The sequence below is a fragment of the Trametes versicolor genome (assembly GCF_000271585.1).
Source record: "Trametes versicolor FP-101664 SS1 unplaced genomic scaffold TRAVEscaffold_3, whole genome shotgun sequence".
In the NCBI taxonomy this organism is placed as follows: domain Eukaryota; kingdom Fungi; phylum Basidiomycota; class Agaricomycetes; order Polyporales; family Polyporaceae; genus Trametes; species Trametes versicolor.
Genome location: NW_007360323.1, coordinates 3111444 through 3128983, shown reverse-complemented (window position 1 = coordinate 3128983; position 17540 = coordinate 3111444). Strand labels below are relative to the sequence as shown.

The window sequence follows — 17540 nt, the reverse complement described above, 5'->3', positions numbered from 1 at the left end:
GGCGCTAGTCGCCTTCGCTCTCTTCCACCACGTCTCCCGCTCGTTGACGTCTCTTTTTGACCCACCCACCATCCCCAGCGCTTTGGGGGCGAGTCGGTCTCGCCACCTCGCGCTCGAGCGGGAGTCTTCCGGTTTCGCGTTACCTCGCGGTAATCGCCTGGTTTGAGCAGCGCGCGGTCTGCCTCCGAACGGAGAGCGACCCAGCGCACCAGGCAGCAGCGAGACGCGTCCGAGAGACGCGACGCGTAGGTCCCGTGCCCGCGTAGGTCACGTGACCGGCCCGGAGGACTCTCGTCTCCCCCCACACATGGAAACTAGCACTAAACTTAACTGCGGAAAGCGCTACGCTGGAAATGACTCAGCGTTCAAGTTTAGTTTTCTGTTGTTCCCCCCCTCGGACCAACGGTAGCACGCAATTAGGAAGCGGAGCCCCAACCTGCTGACTCAAGTATCGCAACGGGGCTGCCCCCCATCGCCACGTCCTCCTCTTCCTCTTCCATCATGTTCGCGCCCTCCGCGCCGCCTTCCCTCTTCGCCCCGTCCTCTTCAAATCCCGAGCTGTCGCTCTGCGACTTCCGTCGTATCGCTTGGTGCGGGGATCCTACGTAGCACATATGTTCGACTCCCGAGCTGTTCGCTCCGCGGCTCGCTGCCGTGTCGTTGTTGGGGGAATGTACCATTGAGCACTTATCGTCCACTGCCCCTCTCCCTGCACGCTTCGTTTATGGCGAGGCCGTCTGGCATCTGTGGCGCGCTTTTGCGAGCAGTTTGGTAGCTCCTGGGCATCGGCGCCCATTGAGTAGCTCGTATCGTTGTAGTCACTCTGCTCGCATGCATTATATATCAACTCGATTGATCACCTTCTTATGGCTTTATCGTGTACATTCCGTGTCTACGTGCACCTGCTTCCAAGGCCGATATGAGCTGCAAAATATGTGATATATGGGTTCAGCAATTCATGGACACTGGGCGAGTTTTTGCTGACATCGTGCTGCACCAACACGTAGTGACCAGCTACGAATGACTCCAGCACGCATTTGACAGGTGATGACCGCCCGTAACTGGACCCACGACGGATCTATTTCCGGTAATTTTCTGGATTTTGACTGGCTACCAGGTAGTGGTCGGGTGCCGGCGCTCGGTGGAACACATGCCATATCCAGGTTACATCTACATGCCAGAATCATGGCGGTGTAAACAGCGGGTGCGGGTATACGGGTATGGTCATCAGAACGGGGCGTACAACAACTTGCAATCAGTCCATAGCAACGGCGACAATCTGCATCATACAGTCAGCTACTGTTATAAGCCCGAAAAACTGAATAAAGCTTACCTTATAACATACGCATCATCTCTTACAACTTCGGAGAGACCGCACTCAGTGCTCTCACTCGGTCTCCCGACAGATACACCCCCTCGCCCTTCTCCAGGTCGACGTTCTCCAGGATCACCCCCGCAGGGCCGGGCGACGCCTTCGCCTCGCCCATGCCGGTCAGCCCAAGCCCAACCATCGAGTCCGACGCCTGCTTGCTGAACGGGGTGCCCTCGCCCGGCCGACCGGTCCGGGCGCGCTCGCGCTCCCTCCCGCGTTCCCCGCGCTCATCACGGTCGGCCTCGCGGCGGCGGAAGCGTCCGCGGCGGTCGCGGCGGACAGCGAGGCGCGAGTACGAGCTGAACGTGCGGATGATCATGAAGAAGTTGAACAGCCCGAACGCGAAGACGGCGGTGATCGCGACGCGCACGCCGAGCGCCTGTCGCGCGGTGAGGGGCGCGACAACCGGCGAGCCCGTGTCCGGGCCGGTGTCGTCGATGGAGCCGGTGCGCCAGACGAAGCTGAGAATCGCGACGCAGAATGAGATCATAGACCATGCGAGCCAGATGGCGGGGGTTGCGAGGAGTACCCAGATGTTCCACCAGATCGCGGTGCGCGACTTCTGCGCCTCCTCGGCCCAGCGCGAGGCGCGGTCCATGCTGCGCATCGAGCCAAACTGGACGATGTAGACGCAGCCGTACGAGAGGCTCATCAGTGCGAAAACGAGGGACATGAGAGATGACCAGCGCGTGATGGGGTCCGCGGCCGCGTCTTCAATCTGGAAGATCGTGAGGATGGTTCTGCGCATCTGTTGAGTGATCGGCGCCTCTAGTACAAATGAAGATACTTACGTGCATAGGAGTGCAGAGACGAGGTTGAAGGTCTTCCACTCACGCATGAGCGTGTCTACGAAAAGCTCCCACGAGTTCTTGAACCGCGCGAGTGCAGGGGATACAACGGGCGGTGTCCATTCTTCCGGGAACGGCATCCCGGGGAACGGCGGACTCTTGGGGCCCGTAGGCGTCGCAAATCCAGTCGCAATCATGGTGTCCACGGATGGGTCGTGCGCAAACTCCCCGCATGCGTCGATCAGTCTCTGGATCTCAGGTTTGCTCACCTCCGCGTCTTCAAACACGCGTGCCACGCGGTGCCAGTACAGCGCGGGAAGCCAAAGCAAGGACCACAGGTACAACTGGCGCGGAAGAGAGTCGACGAAAAAGGAGGTCGTGTCCGAGACCATCGAGTGCCATCGAGGACGCCGCTTCCGTCTCGCTTCGCTCTCTGCGTCTTCTGCCTTTCTCGAGGGGAAAAGGGAGGTTATGTTGACGAAGTAGGAGCGGAGGCGCGATGGACTTTGCATATTAAACACCCGTGCATCGTGCGGCGGGGCGTTCTCTCCCTGTGCGCCGTCTGTACGCCCGGGAGAACTCTCGCGCCGGGCCCCAAACCAGCGTATGTGCGAGCGGAAGGGGTCGACAGGAATGAAGGGCTCGTCCCGGGTATGTGTCCTGTGAATGTTCCACCCTTGCAAGATCCTTAAGGGTGAAGCCGCTCGCGACTGCGCAGGAGAGCGAGATTGTGGTGTTTGGGCTTCTCTCCCATTGACGAGGGGTGATAGGTTGTGGCTCGGCGGCCTGTTGTGACCTTGTCGCGAGGCGGGTTGCGAATGACTAAAGATGTGGCCTCGGGTCGATCCGTCGCGGGAGCGCAGGGATGGGGAGGGAACGGCGGAGTCGCTATGTTGTTGCGCGAGTCGCCCTGATACGGCTGGACAGCAATGGTCAGTACGTCATGGACCTTCAGAAACGGGTAAGTAGAGTGATCTAACCGGACAAACTCCGGAAGCGTGGTGGGCACGTCGAAGGACACTGAGTATATGCGTCGTGCACTCGAGAGGTTGGAAAGGGGACAAAGGAGTGTATGCTCTCGTCCTCTTGCACCGCTCCCAAAGTCGTACCCTCCGAATCGGTAGGGCTATGGGAGCGATCATCGCTCGACGATGATTCGGAGAGGCTGCTTGAGCGCATATCGCAAAGAACACTGAAGGGCAATGAAGACGACGGGGTGATAGTAGTGAAAAGTGGAGGACTCGAGCACTGGTTATATGCCAGACTGCACCTTCGGGTCCTTGCTATGATGTAATGTGACAGAAAGCAGTAGAGAGCGTCATCATTCAGGCGCATATAGTCACTTAAACATGCTGCGCAGTACATTCGTGAAAGTAGGTAGATAGGGAATGCCGCTACATAGGCCCATGACGTACTCCACTGGGCCATGTAGCGGTATCTGAGTATAGCATATAAGGCATCTACGGACGCCCTGGTCCGAGTGGACAAGCTGCATCCATACACGCCTCGCTACCGCGATGGTGTACGCGCGTAACCGAATATCTGAGTGGAGAACGGGTCAAGATGCGCACACACCTTGTTTGAGGTTCTGCAGCGACGCAGGCAGCGATCTCTCGCTTTCATTCCTTTGCCTCGGGGTTTCGCGGCCGATAGACGAGTCGGATTCGCTCAGGCGAATTGGACCTGCACCGGTGATACTGTGAAAGGACTGGAGTGCAGGAAGGCTTGTCGAAGGGCCGTCGAGAGACGTCAGAGAGCTCGATGCGTCAGTGCTGCGTCTGACAACGCGGCTGGGCGTTCGCAGCCGCTCAAAGACCGGAGGGGACTGGGTGGGCAGCGCGGAGAGCTTGTCCGAACTGGTCAGAGCCGATGAAGAGGAGCCGGACTCTACGCTTGGCGGTCAGGACGGATCTCTACACCCAAGCAGTCCTCCCCGCTCACCCTTCAGCTGCTGCTCCGAGTTTGAGGATGGGAAGGGTAACGAGTTTGACCTTCTTGAGGTGACTGAGGGCCTCCGCACTGGGGCCGCATCAGCGTGCTCGGAAACGGACATGCTACCGTCGTCTTTGTCGACGATGGGTTGGGGGCGTGAATGTATGATCGCGTCAAAGTCGTCCGTTGGGGCGGCCCTCGCCGCTGTTGTCGCGATCGATGGCCAACGCTGCGGAGGTCGTCGAGGATGGGGGTTAAGCGGAAAGCAGCAACGTCGCCCGAGGAAGCTGTGTCCGTCATAGTACCCACGCCTTCCCGTTTAGGAAGGACGCGACGCGTCGGTGGCTGAGGGCTACAGCCACCAGCGCGTCGTGGCGTTACGGACGCGTAAACACGCGTTCAACGCCATGATCACGATCTTACATACGACTACACGTCGGTATTTGATTGTTATGAAGGTTTAAGCCTCAAATACTGCACACCTTGTAGAGGATGATGATGCCGTTGAAACACGGGTCATATTGCTATTCGTACATACACAGAAAGCCTCCATGATACATGCGGTAAAGTTACAACAATGAAAAAATCCGAACTTAAGCGTCGGTTGAAGAGAAAGGAAATCCACTCCGCAACATCTCGCGCGGGACCAAGACCGTAGACAGCGTTCAGCGGAACAACGGCGCGGCGGGCTTGCCGGTCGGGACGGGCGCATGAGGAACAGGAGCGTGGGGCACCCTGATCTTGAGGCCTACGACATCCCATGATCGTCAGCAACACGTTCGAGCAGACACAAGCACCGCCAGTCACTCACCGAGCTCCTCAGCGATGAGATCGGCGCCCTTCTCGCCGACGAGGAGAGCAGACGAGTACGTGTTCGTGCCGAGGTTGTCCTACACGCCCCAGACAGTCAGCAACACGTCCCCAAGCACGCGCAACAACCGCGACTTACCGGGCAGATACTGAGGTCGACGCACTTGAGGTTCTCCGTGCCGTACACGCTGAGGCGCTTGTCGACGACACCACCCTGCTCGCGCGGCTTCATCGCACACGTGCCAAGCGAGTGCCACGTCGTCTCGACGTGGTCCGCGATCCAGTCGTCGATCGCCTTGTCGTCCTCCTCGGTGTACTTGATGTCCTCGTGCACCTTGCTCGCGTCGAACGGCTCCGACGCGCGGTGCCACGTGCCCATGTGGATGCCGACCGTCAGCCCGTCGGGGTAGATCTCGCGCGCGGTCTTGATGTCGATGTCGCGGCACGCCGCGGGCGACGCCGGGTGGAAGTGCGGGTGGTGCGAGGTGAGCTCGCCGCGGAAAGCTAGGCGAAGGCGGGTCAGCTCGGCAGCGGGTGGAAGGGCTGGGACGGGCACTGACCATCCATGCGGCGGGCAATCTCACGCGTCACCTTGTAGCTCCAGCGGATGGGCGCGAAGTCGGCCTTGTTGTTCATGAAGCCGCTGTCGAAGAACGGCTCCACGTACGGGTTCGCCGACTTGACGTGGATCTACACAAGGCTTGTCAGCATCGCGCGCCCACTCAACACATGGATTGACTCTTACCTTGCCGCGGGACGCCGGGTACTCGAGGTACTGGAACATGGTGACGTACTTGCCGGGCGGGAGGAGAGCGTGGTCGGCGTACGCGCCGGCGACGATCGAGCCGAACATGACGGGCTTGTCGGGCTTGTCCTTGAAGTAGCGGTCCCAGAGCTCGTTGAACTCGGGGCCCATCTCCTTCAGCTCCTTCTCGTTCGGACGGATCTTGAAGCCCGCGTCGATCGCGTTCGAGGAGAGGCGCGCCTTCGTCGGGCTCGTCTCCCACTCGGCGAAGAGCTCCTTCTGCACGTCCTTGACGCCGCGGAGGAAGTCGTCGAGTGTCTGGGTCTCGTTGGAGACGCGGTACACTGGGATCTCGGGGGTCAGTATACGTCCTTGATTGAGCGGCCAACAGACATACCGGAGAGGGTAGTGTAGTGGTCCTGGTACTCCTCGCCGACGCCGGGGAGGTCGCTGACGACCGGGATGTTGAGCTTGTTGAGGAGCTCGGCGTTGCCAACACCAGAGCGCTCGAGAATCTATGCCCGCACATCGTCAGCTCATGAGGAGGAGGAGGAACGGTTTGAGGGGAAGGTGCATGCGGTCTTATGCTCACCTGAGGGGTACCGAGCGTGCCGGAGCTCAGTACGACCATCTTGCGTGCCTTGACGATGGTCTCCTGGACCTGCCCGCCGTGGGTGCGGTTGCGCGAGGGAACGTACGCAACACCGACGGCCTTGTTGTTCCCGTCGAAGAGGACGCGGGACACACGTGCGTTGCAGCGCAGGAACAGGTTGTTCTGGACGTCCATGACGCTGTGCACGTAGGCTGCACCTCGCGTTCAGTATAGAGCAGGAAGAAACGTGCTATGTAGCTCACCAGTGGCGGCATCACTGCGACGGCCGGTATGGCGGTTGATGTACTTTGCCCAGATCTCAGCACCGTGGCTCGTCTTCAGGTCTGCAAGGCAAATTAGGTGCCTGTTATCGCTAGCGCTTGCGGTCAGACATACCCTGGATATCGTCTGCGGAACAGACACTTAGTGTCTAGCGATGAAATGAAGTAAAAAAGAGGTGCTCACCGCTGTAGGGAATGCCGATAGCGTGCGACGCGCGCAGGAAGTCCTGAGCGACGGGAGTGATCTGCCCGCCGTTGCTGATCGCGATCGGGCCGTCGTATCCGTGTGTGTCGTTGTTGGTCGGCTTCTGGTAGTTCTCGACGCGCTTCATCAGCGGGAAGAGGTCCTCGGCGGTCCAGCCCTCGGTCTTAAAGTCGTCTGAGTGCGGGGTAAAGTGCGGGGTGAAGTCAGTGTTGCGCTCGGGTGGGAAAAGGAAGGCCGCTTACCCCAGTCGGAGGCAGAGGCGCGTGTGTACATCTGGAAGTTGATACTGCTACCACCGCCTGCGTTACGGAATGTCAGTAAGTCGTGTGTATTCGGGCGTGGGCGGATGCCCGGAGGTAAGAGCGTACCGAGAATGTTGGCGCAGGGCACGATCGAGCGACGGCCACGCAGATGAGAAGACTGCATGGAGTCCTCGTAAAAGGTAGCCTTGTCGTTTCTGGTGTACGGTCAGCATGGCGGACTGACGCATATACCGGACATTGCTTACACTCCATCCCGCTGCATGTTGCGGACATAGATACCGGGGCTACATGCATCATCAGCATAACGCGTTGCGACACGAAGACGTTCTTGGCGTACCGGTATACCCAAGGGTCATCGCGGTTGTTCGCGCCGCCTGCAACGAGCGATGGTCAGCATGCAATTTGTTGGCACCGACCGCCGTTGTGTACCCTCAATGAGCATAACCTTGAGAGTCGGGTCGGCATAGGCAAGACGTCCAGCGACGACGCAGCCGGCGGGACCTCCTCTGTAGGCGTGGCCAAGACATCGTCAGGACATCCAGTCAGGAGACGTGCAAGGAAGGGACAAAGACACACCCTGCAACGATCACGTCGACTTCCTCTGGGTGGCCCATGCTGATTTGGTTCAGGAGAGGGGGGCAGGTGAGCAGTGGTAAGAATAGAGATGGGAGCCTCGAATGAGGTTGGGGTCCCGCAATTCTTTCAAGGGGCTTTTATGTCTTCCTCGAAGAGGCGTACGAGCCGGTTATCGCTCGCGCGCCGACGAGGTTCCCAAGAGGTCATTCGCGAAGTCATGGGCCCTCCCACCGCAATCATCTTCGCATAAGCACAGACGTCAGCTGGACCGGGGCACTCAAGAGGGTTTAGACCAAAGCCCCCGAGAGTCGCCTGTTTGCAACGCAAATAGGTTAGAGCCTGAGAACACCGCTACGTCCTTGGCGAGTGACATCCGTTCTGTCCGAGCATCTCAATACGAACGGAGCTGCTCCAATGCTGTCTCCAGATAGCGAAAGTACCCGAAGGCGTTCTATCGGCCTACAAACTTCTAGAACTACCCACGATTGCTATTGGGCTTCAGTTTTCGTCAACTGAACGCGAGGAATCTGTCACTCACAACTACGCCGCCTTACACGCCGCCTTACGGCTTACGACAGTCTTGTATTACGGGATCCTGCATTCTCTCCGACCTAGTACGCGCAGTCGTACGTCAGAGAGCGCACAGCCCGGCCCGCTAATGGAGGCAGTGGAGACAGACTGAGACGCCGAGGAAGGCCGAAACCCACATTGGGAAGAGCCGAGTGGGATGCAATAGCCAGGTGGTGTTGGTCGACGATCATGAGGCACAGGCAGATGACTGGGGGAATGGCTTGAGCTGCTTCCGCATTCAAATGAAGGTGATCGGTATCTAGCATACAAGATTCAGAAGCACAGCGGTCGGGATGAATGTGCGAAAACTCGACCTAATGCATTTTTGCCCCGCAGTCAGAGGAGTTCTCGGAGCATGACAGTGCCTTGAGACAGGGTGTCTACATCGCATGGCCGTAGTCCCCTGTCCGATGGGATGGTCCAGATCGGCCCCCGTTGGTGTCGCCTGGTTTCGTGCCCTGCTTTGCCGTGCGCAGCTTGTCGAGCAAGCCCCACCAGATGGACATCTGAGCACCATAGATGGTCAAGCCGTAGGTGAAGGGATCTCTTGACCTCGACTATCTATAGCTCTTCACTCAGGGGCCAGCATTCCCGGCCGTCGCCTTGAATTGTATACGAAGAGCGTGGCGACGCGCTGGTGCAGCTGACCACCGATTGGTCCAAGGGGCCTGCGAACTCAATCGCCAACCAAATTCTGTGAGAACTGATATGAGCTCTCATTCGAGCCAATCAAACGTGCAGATGAGGCGGCGGCAGAGTTCGCACCTTCGAAGCTTCGTATGCATTGAGCGACGAAGTTTGTGTGAGCGGCAGCATCTCGAAGTGTTCGTGGTCATGAACGAAGGAGCGTAGGCGCCCAAAGCATCTGCCAGCTGACCTAGCGCGCTCTCGGCTTGTCCACTGCCATCTGCACGCTACTTGCGGCCTTGTACCTCGGCGAGTAGGCATACTGAGCGAATAAGAGGTCATACGCTGTAATGAATGACCCGAACAGGCTCTCTTCACTCGCCGCCGCGCGAGTACTCGTGACATCGCGTCGGTGGAAACTGAGGCCACCTGGGGCATCGGTGGGCTCAACCCGTGACAAACGACGCTGCGCGCGGTGAGCTTTACCCCGCATTTTGAATTGTGGGGTAGAACTCTAAACAGTCGAATCCAGAAGCCCCTGGATGGGCGCCGTTGGGAGCAGCGTGATCCTCTTTTAGTGTGTGCTTCCGGAACATATCGCGAGACCCCGAACGCGTGGTGACGAGAAGGCGGCTCACATGCCCCCACCTTCGCTCAGGGCAGCCTGGGATATCCGCGGCACTCGAGGGGCTTTCTGCGGGGGCGGTTCGTTTCCCGGCATTGCAGGTATCACTATCGACCTTCAGCGCAGGACCTCTGGTGCACTCTCGGAAGCTCACGCGTTCCTCCTCAATGACAGCCACTCCATAATGCCTGCGTGCCAGATTAATCTTTGCTCGGATCCGCATGGCGAGGCCCATCTTATGGCCAAGACTCTGATGAGGTACAATCGGTGGGTGGACCGCGCTAAGGAGTGCCATGTACGTTGTGCGTTGAACCTACGAATCGTACGTCCATGAGGGGCATAGGCCAGCAGTGCCTCCGCAATGACTTGAGGGAGTTTCATCGATACTATTTAGCTGCAACGGGTACGCAGACTCATGAGATATTGAGACTCATGGTGTCCCTTCGTATTGCATGACCCGCTCATCATGACACTGATCCTATCTTTGCTTCTTGGTCAGTTTAACTTGAAGGCCAAAGGCATACGACCTTTGAGAACCTGGCGTATATATGCAGCTTTTCTAGGGTGCCATTTCGTTGCTTATGGTTGCCGTCTGTCTGTGAGGTAGCCCAGTGGTGCGATCTACAAGACGTATCTGGAGACGTCGGAAATTCCCGAAGTCGAGAGCGCCCAAGTCCGGCTACGCGAGATCAAGACGAACCACGCTCGATTGACCAGTCTGGCGCACTCTTGCTCCTATACTCCCATCATCCTATACAACACAATCATAGCCTATGGTCACAAAGGCAACCGCGCCGATCTACACAGCAAGATGCAGCAACGGCGTCGACTTGAGTGATGTTGAACAGCAGGAGCACCCCGCCTCTCGCGCAACACGTCTTGTCGACGATACGACGCGTTTTCTGCTTGTTTCGATAGGCAAGAGCGTAGAAGACCGCGTGCTTCGCAATACTCTGCCACGCTGGGTGCGCGAAGGTGTCGAAATAAATGGCGTGCGGTCAGTTGAACGCGGCAGGGCTTCTTCGCGCCTCGTTGTCATCTAACTTTCATTCTTGTGTAGCTACCGCTTTCTTGGGTTCACGGAGTCCCAGGTGAAGGCCGGAAAGCTTATGTTCTTCCGCGAAGGTCATGGGTGGACCGTCGAACGCCTGCTAGCCAGCTTCGGAGACCTCAGCGCCGTGTACCTCAAGTCCGGATACGGCAAGTATTCCGCACGTCTCGGGCTGTCTTTTTCGTCCACGGTGGAGTCACTTGATGTATGCCGACCGCTTCTTTCACCGCTCCCGAGAAGGTTTGGAGACTGAATGAACTTATGTGCACAGGTGCCACGGGAGGCAGCACACGAGATGCCCGATCTGAAAGCGCCTGACGGTTCCCTTTATACCGACGGATGCGGTATGATTCGGGATAGCTTTGCCAAGAAGCTGTGCACGAAGCATAACTTTCCTCCAGACACCTCAGGTACAAGTGGACCCACTGTGTCATGAGGGCACCATTAACCTTAAATCCAGTGTTCCAGGTGCGCCGTGGAGGCATTAAAGGCCTTCTCGTCCGCTATCCCGATGAGAAGTTCGAGCGGCTAGGTGGGACGTCTTCTTCGTCACATCTCATAGCCTATCGCCCCTCGATGTACAAGTATGAGGACGGGCCGACCATGCTGGAGATAAACAACCACAACCTCCCGCCGGCGCCTGCACACCTCAATGTCCAGTTCACAGTCCTTCTGCTGAGCTTGGGTGTGCCTGTTGACGTCTTCAAGAGGTTGTTGCAGGATCAGGTAGACATCATAGGTAGCATCGTGACTGATCGGGAGAAGGCGCTGCATTACATCAAAGGGGAGTTAGATGCAGGCGTTGAAGACGGACTGAACCAAAGTCGTGCGTATCACCAGCCAATATCTCACGTAGCATCCCTTGGAATCTGACATTATCCAGTCTACGCCATGCTACTGGCACAGCACGACCTCTCGGAGCCCTACGTGAGGCAGCGGCTTCTTAAGTATCAGGAGGTTCAATATGAAAGCCTGAGACGCAAGATGAATCTCCGCATCATGGATTCATGTTATGTCTTCGGCGTCGTGGATGAAGATAGCGTGCTGGCACCAGGCGAGGTCTATGTCAATCTCCCAGCGCGGAGCGGAATACTAGTGCGCGATGTGGTAGTCGCTCGGTAGGGTATTCTTCGAGCGCACAATGCTGAAGCTAATGTTGCGATAGGAACCCATCTTACCATCCAGGAGGTGTGATCCATCAGTTTGTGCAGCCGCCCCTCACTGACACGGCCCCTCAGACATACGGAAGCTCCGCGCTGTGGATCGTCCACAGTTGAGGCATCATCGAAACTGCATTGGTGACATCTTCATCGTCGCCCTCCTTGTGACTATATGTACTGACATACCATAGTCTTTCCACGCAAAGGGCCCCGCTCCGTTCCGGACACTATCTCTTCAGGGTGAGCACTTACTACTCAGCTCGCCTCGTCGCCCCCCGAGCTAGCGTTGATATCGCTCGTGCCAGCGATCTCGACGGCGACATGTATTTCGTTGCGTGGGAGCCGACCTTGATCCCTTCGACGGAGATGAAACCCGTCAACCGGGCTTTGTCAATGTCTGCCGCTGGTCACACCGCCACCTCGGCTTCCGGCCGTCAACTTCCAGATATGCCCCGGGCAGCAGTAGAGACTTTCCTGCAGCTGCGGTATAGTCGGCTGCTCGGCCGCATGGCCAACGAATGGACCAAGGCGGTGGATAAGACGGTAGATCTAGCCAATGCCGAGTTCCCCCGGCGGCTGGTACCACTGATCGAAGCTGCGCTGGTACGTCCTCCCTTTTCTTCTATATTTATTTCTACTAGTCCGTAATTGCGACGATGGTCTTCCAGGATATCATGAAGACGGGCGACGACTATTGGAGGCTACAAGACGACTTCAAGCAATTATGCTCGCGCTATTCGAACATGCACCTGGACGGCTCTGCAAGCCCGTTACAGGTCCTCCGAGCGATGGTACCTGAAGTGAACGAGTCCGCACCAAGGACGCTGGATTGTGACCCGGCGCTCGTTCTGGGGCACGAGGAACCTCGTGTATGGCAGGGGTACCTCGACGAGGCCAAGAGGGTCTTGCCACGATTCAACAGAGAACTTTCCGGAGCTATCAAGTTAGATGCCGAGTGCGATAGCGGTAGGTCCTTCCGTTGCAGCCTTCTTCAAGTCGCTGAAGCTAATTGGTTACTTCCCCGCAGCCGACTTCGCGAGCAACGACCCAAACGACCGAGAGCCCCGGCAGGCGGATCGAGTCAAGCGGGATTACCAACGTCTCTATTTTGGAGGTCGGCCTTCCGTTCCCTCCGGAAGTCGTCGTGTCATTGATCTGTGCGGCGGGGATGTGTACTAGGCGGTTCGTTCGCGGAGCTCAGCCATCAGCGTATCAGGGCGTCTGCGTGGTATGTAACACCAGTTTGTACACTAGAAGGAGACCTCAAGGAAATCCCGCCCAGGTACTACTATGGCTATAGTCTAAACAAGAAGGCCTTTGCGTGGCTTGGAGAAAGGTTTCTTAATGAGATCAAAGCCTGTGAGTTGCGAAGGATCGACACACGCTCCTCTGCGCACAACATCGCTCACCTCGAGAATAGTGGCGTCCAACAGTTACAGGCCTGTCATGTACGTGGGCAACGTGGGTGCGAGAAAGGGGCGAACTTCGACGACTTCGCCGTTCGCACGCGAAGACTCTCAGGCGACTCTTGTCGGATCACCGAGTCCTTCCCCGCAGCCTACATTGCCAACAGTGCCTCACGACACAGACATAGAAGACGACTCGGCCGACGATGTACCTATTCATAAGCGTAGGCCGACCAGAACCCGCCGCCAACGCTACAGCGAACCTCTCGAGGACGTCGACGCTCGCGCAAGAATCCTCAATCGATGCCCCGAGGCACGGCAGCTTCCCTGCGTCTCAGTCATCGACCATCCTAGGCCGACAGCGCCAGTCGCGGGCCATTACATGCCCACCTGTTCTAGGAGCCCCGCAGGCCACAAGTGGGGCATCACGGCCAACGGAAGCGCGAGGCGGTACCTGTGCCTCTGCGGATATGAAGTGCACGAGAAGAAGACCAACGGTTACTGGGAGCCAGTGAGAGTCGTCGTGTCTGCTCGCAGGTCGTGGGGTGCGTCCACCGAGTCGGACGCCCCTGCAGAGGATGCGCCGCCGAGTCCCCCCGGGCCGCGGACGCGTTCTCAGGCCCGTGGTATGCGATCCTCGCACCCTCCATCTGGGGGCGCGCGCCCACTATCTGCGATTCAGTCAGCCGCCGAGGAAGAGTTCCCTGCAAACGTCGACGGCGAGGTCGACAGCGATGTATCAATGTCCGACTATGAATCCGCCGTGGAGGAGCTGAGCCCGATGATAGTTAACAGCCCGCGGATTCAGCCTGAAGCTCCTCGCCGCTCCTCGGCAGGGACGACCAACTCCGACGCCCCGAGTTCCCTCGCTGGCATGCCCTATCTGCGGCGTCTCCCCGCGCGTCCCGGGAGCGACATTTCAACCCCCATTGGGCGACTGCGCCAAGTCTCGTCGCGCCGAGTCTCCAATAGCACTGCGGAGACGCGCACGCCGCCGACGGCAGCCCAAGTCGTAGTCGAACCCTCTCCCGCCGCCTCCCTACCCGAAGTCGGCCCGGAAGATTGGCCCCTCGTATCACGGAACCCGAAGCCTGAGCAGCCTTTGGTGAGCGCTGTGCCCCGATGCGGGGCGGGCCCAAGTCATTTGTGGCGGCGGTGGGGCAACGCGTGGGCGCGCCACTATACCTGCAAGCAGTGCAGTTTCGTGGCGAAAGAGCGCAAGTACGGCTGCCCAGAGGTTTGGATACCTATGCATTGATAGATCAAGTATGCCCGTGGGTGTTTTTTTGTGTTTGTTGCCTGTCGATGTTAGGAACGCCTGTTCAACCGTGTTTATCGCTCTCCTTCTCCTCCCCTGTTCCGTACCGAGTTCCCTGTATCTTTGACGTCAACGTTCATGTCTCTTGTTATTTTTCTTCCTTTGTTCGATCGGTGCATTGTTTACCATAGTCTTCGCGTATGCTTATGTCTTATCATTGTAGTCTCGATCCGCCATGTACATCAATATAGTTTGAGTGTTGCTACAAGTCATCCGAAATATATCACGTTCGTAGTGTCGTTAGTTGTCGAGCTCGCGTACGCGCATGCGCACGAATAATTTAAACTGCGAGATTAGTGTTGCCTGTTGCTCCTCCCTGCTACGATCATCCAGCTTTCTCGACATCCCGCAAGATGTTCGTCGTGGACGTCTCTTTCAAACCATAAGTCTCGTCGGTGTGCTTCACCATCGGCACTTCCTTGAGCAGGAAGAGTGTCAGGATCCCGACGCCGCACAGACCGACCATAACCTTCCAGATGACGGCCATACTCAACGCGAACGCCGCGCGCACCTCGGACCGCAGCGGCTCCTCAAGACTAGCGATGAGCGGGATCGCCTGATACGAGATGTCGGCCCCAGCAGGGAACTGGGAAGTGAACGCGGCGGGGAGGCGGTTTTTGAGCTGGTTCTGCAGGATGGTGCCGGAGATGGCGATGCCCCAGGTCTGCCGGATGAAGGCATGAGTATACGTGCTCGTGCCACTTCTGTTCTATTACTCACTTGGGCAAAAGTCCGAGAGAATGTATAGAACGCGAGCGCGGCGGCGTTGCGGGAGACCGGGAGAGGCGCCAAGATGGCGAAGATAGTCGACGCATACTGCGAAGCTCGTTACTGTCAAGAAGAATGCGGAGATGCAGTACATTAGACTCACGACGATACCCGACCCGGCAGCCATCAGAAACTGGAAACCAACCCACTGCGACGTCGGGCTGTCCGCGCGCAGAAGAGAAAGGAGGCCAAACCCGATGATGGAGATAATCCATCCAACGACGTTCACCGCCCGGTATTTATTTATAACCTTGACGATGATACCGCAGAAGAGCGCGAAGGGAGCAATGACGAGCGCCGTGGGAAGGGTTTGCACGCTGGACCGCAGCGGAGATGCGCCGAGGCTTGCCTGAAAATAGACTGGGAGGTAATCTTTGCTGTTTGTCAGAAGAGGCGACCATAGAAGAGGAGGTAGTGCGAGAACGCACATATCGCAGACATGCTTGTGATCCCGTGAACGAAGGTGGCGAGATACCTGCATGTATATGGTTAGGTTCGCCGCGAAGTTCAAGTTGGAGTGGGGTAATCTTACGCGGACGCGCTTGTTCGGTTCGCTACGACTTGCAGAGGGAATGTCGGCTCTACGGGTATGCATACTTCGTAGACAACGAAGAGACCGATGAGGAAGAGGCCGATGACCAAAGGTACAGCGACGTGAGCCGAATCCCATGGGTAGCTGACGCCTCCCCATGTGAGGCCGAGGAGTGCGAGAGTAGATCCCGCAGCCATCAACATGTTGCCACTGACGGCACCTGTCAGCCTGAGCGCAAGTAGAGCGGCCGTGTTGGTACTCACATCCAGTCGACCCGAGCCAGTTTTTCCCGGACGGATCCGGGTGGAGAGCGCACGCGGAGGAAGATCGAAACGAGGGCGAAAGCAATACCCGTCAGGGGCAAGTTCAGGTCTGTAGTCACAGGTTAGCGGGGACATGCTCAACAGGGCCATCAGAGATCACTGACAAAACAGCCATCTCCATGAAGCTTTCTGAGCCAAAACTGCGCCCTGATTATGGGGCGCATGAGCGATACTGTGCGGTGTACGCCTCCGCGACCACCTACGATGACGGGGCCCACGCCTGCTGCGAGAGCCCATACGAGGACGATGAACCCTTGATACACCCCACGCTCCGCTAGTGGGACGAGGTCCGCCATGATGATCTCCGCCATGGTTATGATAGATCCGCCTCCCATTCCTTGGACCACTACGGATTGTCCGGGTCAGTATAGCAGTATTAGAAGAACTCAAAATACCTGCCTCTTGCTCCGATCAACATGTCCATGCTATTTGAGATCCCCGCCAAGACGCTGCCGAGAGTGAACAGCGCTATGCTTGTAAGCATGACGGGCTTGCGTCCGAAAATGTCTGCGAGACGCCCCGCTAGCAGAAGGACGGCGGCACTAGCGAGGCCGTATGCGGAGCCTACCCAGATGAACTTGTCGCCTCCGTTCAAGTCGTCGGTGATCGTTGGTAAAGCGGTGGGTATGGCGGACAGATCCAAAGCGCTGAGGAACATAGACACCAAGATGGCTAGGAAGGAAAGCCAGAAGGCCGAACCCTTCCTAGGGGCCGGGTTGACTCCAAGACTGGTGGTTGAAAGGGTGGAGGCCTCGTTCAGGGTGAGTGGCGACACGATTTCGCGTCGGAGGGTTGAGAGTGTTGGGGCGACCATGGTCATCGATGCAGGAACCCGCTATGCAAGCCCTCTTTTATGGGCTATATCCTACTCCTGACATGTTTTCTGGGACCCAGCCGCGGAGGCGTCGGTAGCCTTTGTCCCCAGCTTGTCAGCATCCGCCTAGCTTAGGCTGAAATGGCGCCCCCACTGATGGGCAGACGAAACGCCGCTCGTCAATATGATGAAGCAGTACTAAAAGCAACATAACGTAGCTTGAACGGACTCAAACGCAGCCCGAGTGGTATTATCTGTTTGCACAGGATGAGTGATACCGGCACGAGCGCAGCGTATGCAACTTGGACGCCTGCTACAGCAGAGCGCCAGTGAATGAAACACAGTAGACCGCCCGCACCGCGCGACCAGACAGTCGGCGTTTTCATCTGGAACAGCCTGATAGCGCTGTTAGGCTCGCCAGTCTTTCATAACGTATGAGCCACATCCATGAGTAGTACTCACCGAGTTGCAGAGTCGCGGACCGGAACATCCTATCGCGCTGCATAGCATAACAACGACAGCGCTGATACGGTGGAGTCTGCCGTTCCCTTCCCGCTGGTCAGGAGCTCGGGCGGTCTCCTACATTCTACGACCTATGTTCTGATGTCCAGATCTACAGGTAAGTACACGTCTCAACGTCTAGCAGAGAACGTTATCGATTTCCTGGTTTCATATGCGCTCACCTTTTATGTGACACGCGAGCGTCCCAAGATATCCCAACAGCCTCTCCTCACGGTCCTAGACATGTCATGGATCGACGTCCACACAAGCCCGGAGAACTC

At 57.5% G+C, this 17540-nt stretch overlaps 5 protein-coding genes across 5 annotated transcripts; 2 read left to right on the top strand and 3 right to left on the bottom strand.

The window, feature by feature from the left end:
• Nucleotides 1-1355: 1355 nt before the first annotated feature.
• On the bottom strand, nucleotides 1356-2552 carry TRAVEDRAFT_45020 (uncharacterized protein; the record flags this gene model as incomplete). The annotated part of the gene is made up of 2 exons (XM_008036913.1): nucleotides 1356-2112; nucleotides 2164-2552. 2 exons carry the CDS (start codon nucleotides 2550-2552, stop codon nucleotides 1356-1358), a joined length of 1146 nt encoding a protein of 381 aa, XP_008035104.1.
• A 2030-nt stretch (nucleotides 2553-4582) lies between these two features.
• Nucleotides 4583-7661, bottom strand: TRAVEDRAFT_144610 (alcohol oxidase). Its single transcript, XM_008037668.1, has 16 exons — nucleotides 7565-7661; nucleotides 7418-7494; nucleotides 7326-7362; nucleotides 7234-7272; nucleotides 7094-7182; nucleotides 6968-7024; nucleotides 6705-6899; nucleotides 6636-6647; nucleotides 6503-6583; nucleotides 6240-6451; nucleotides 6045-6162; nucleotides 5648-5991; nucleotides 5463-5592; nucleotides 5042-5406; nucleotides 4904-4982; nucleotides 4583-4840 (listed from the first exon to the last, which is right to left on the bottom strand). Exons 1-16 carry the CDS (start codon nucleotides 7600-7602, stop codon nucleotides 4758-4760), a joined length of 1956 nt encoding a protein of 651 aa, XP_008035859.1. The 5' UTR covers nucleotides 7603-7661; the 3' UTR covers nucleotides 4583-4757.
• A 2498-nt stretch (nucleotides 7662-10159) lies between these two features.
• TRAVEDRAFT_116047 (RdRP-domain-containing protein) lies at nucleotides 10160-13225 on the top strand (the record flags this gene model as incomplete). Its single annotated transcript, XM_008037667.1, has 13 exons — nucleotides 10160-10383; nucleotides 10447-10642; nucleotides 10709-10847; nucleotides 10898-11263; nucleotides 11321-11555; nucleotides 11603-11625; nucleotides 11676-11735; nucleotides 11789-11837; nucleotides 11903-12200; nucleotides 12266-12575; nucleotides 12625-12711; nucleotides 12777-12825; nucleotides 12880-13225. The coding sequence occupies 13 exons, from the start codon at nucleotides 10160-10162 to the stop codon at nucleotides 13223-13225; spliced, it is 2382 nt and encodes a 793-aa protein (XP_008035858.1).
• Nucleotides 13226-13385: 160 nt separating this feature from the next.
• On the top strand, nucleotides 13386-14261 carry TRAVEDRAFT_45017 (uncharacterized protein; the record flags this gene model as incomplete). Its single annotated transcript, XM_008036912.1, has 1 exon — nucleotides 13386-14261. The coding sequence occupies one exon, from the start codon at nucleotides 13386-13388 to the stop codon at nucleotides 14259-14261; it is 876 nt and encodes a 291-aa protein (XP_008035103.1).
• A 322-nt stretch (nucleotides 14262-14583) lies between these two features.
• On the bottom strand, nucleotides 14584-16758 carry TRAVEDRAFT_70351 (iron permease; the record flags this gene model as incomplete). The annotated part of the gene is made up of 9 exons (XM_008037666.1): nucleotides 14584-14985; nucleotides 15042-15137; nucleotides 15193-15461; nucleotides 15518-15564; nucleotides 15622-15831; nucleotides 15885-15993; nucleotides 16049-16091; nucleotides 16148-16290; nucleotides 16344-16758. The coding sequence occupies 9 exons, from the start codon at nucleotides 16756-16758 to the stop codon at nucleotides 14647-14649; spliced, it is 1671 nt and encodes a 556-aa protein (XP_008035857.1). The 3' UTR covers nucleotides 14584-14646.
• Nucleotides 16759-17540: the final 782 nt, after the last annotated feature.

Coding starts and splice junctions, on each gene's coding strand:
- TRAVEDRAFT_144610 (XM_008037668.1), bottom strand. CDS start 7,602: ATGGGCCACCCAGAGGAAGTCGACGTGATCGTTGCAGG. Junction 7,273..7,325: donor GATGACCCTTGGGTATACCG/GTACGCCAAGAA, acceptor TGATGCATGTAG/CCCCGGTATCTATGTCCGCA. Junction 7,025..7,093: donor GCCCTGCGCCAACATTCTCG/GTACGCTCTTAC, acceptor TCCGTAACGCAG/GCGGTGGTAGCAGTATCAAC.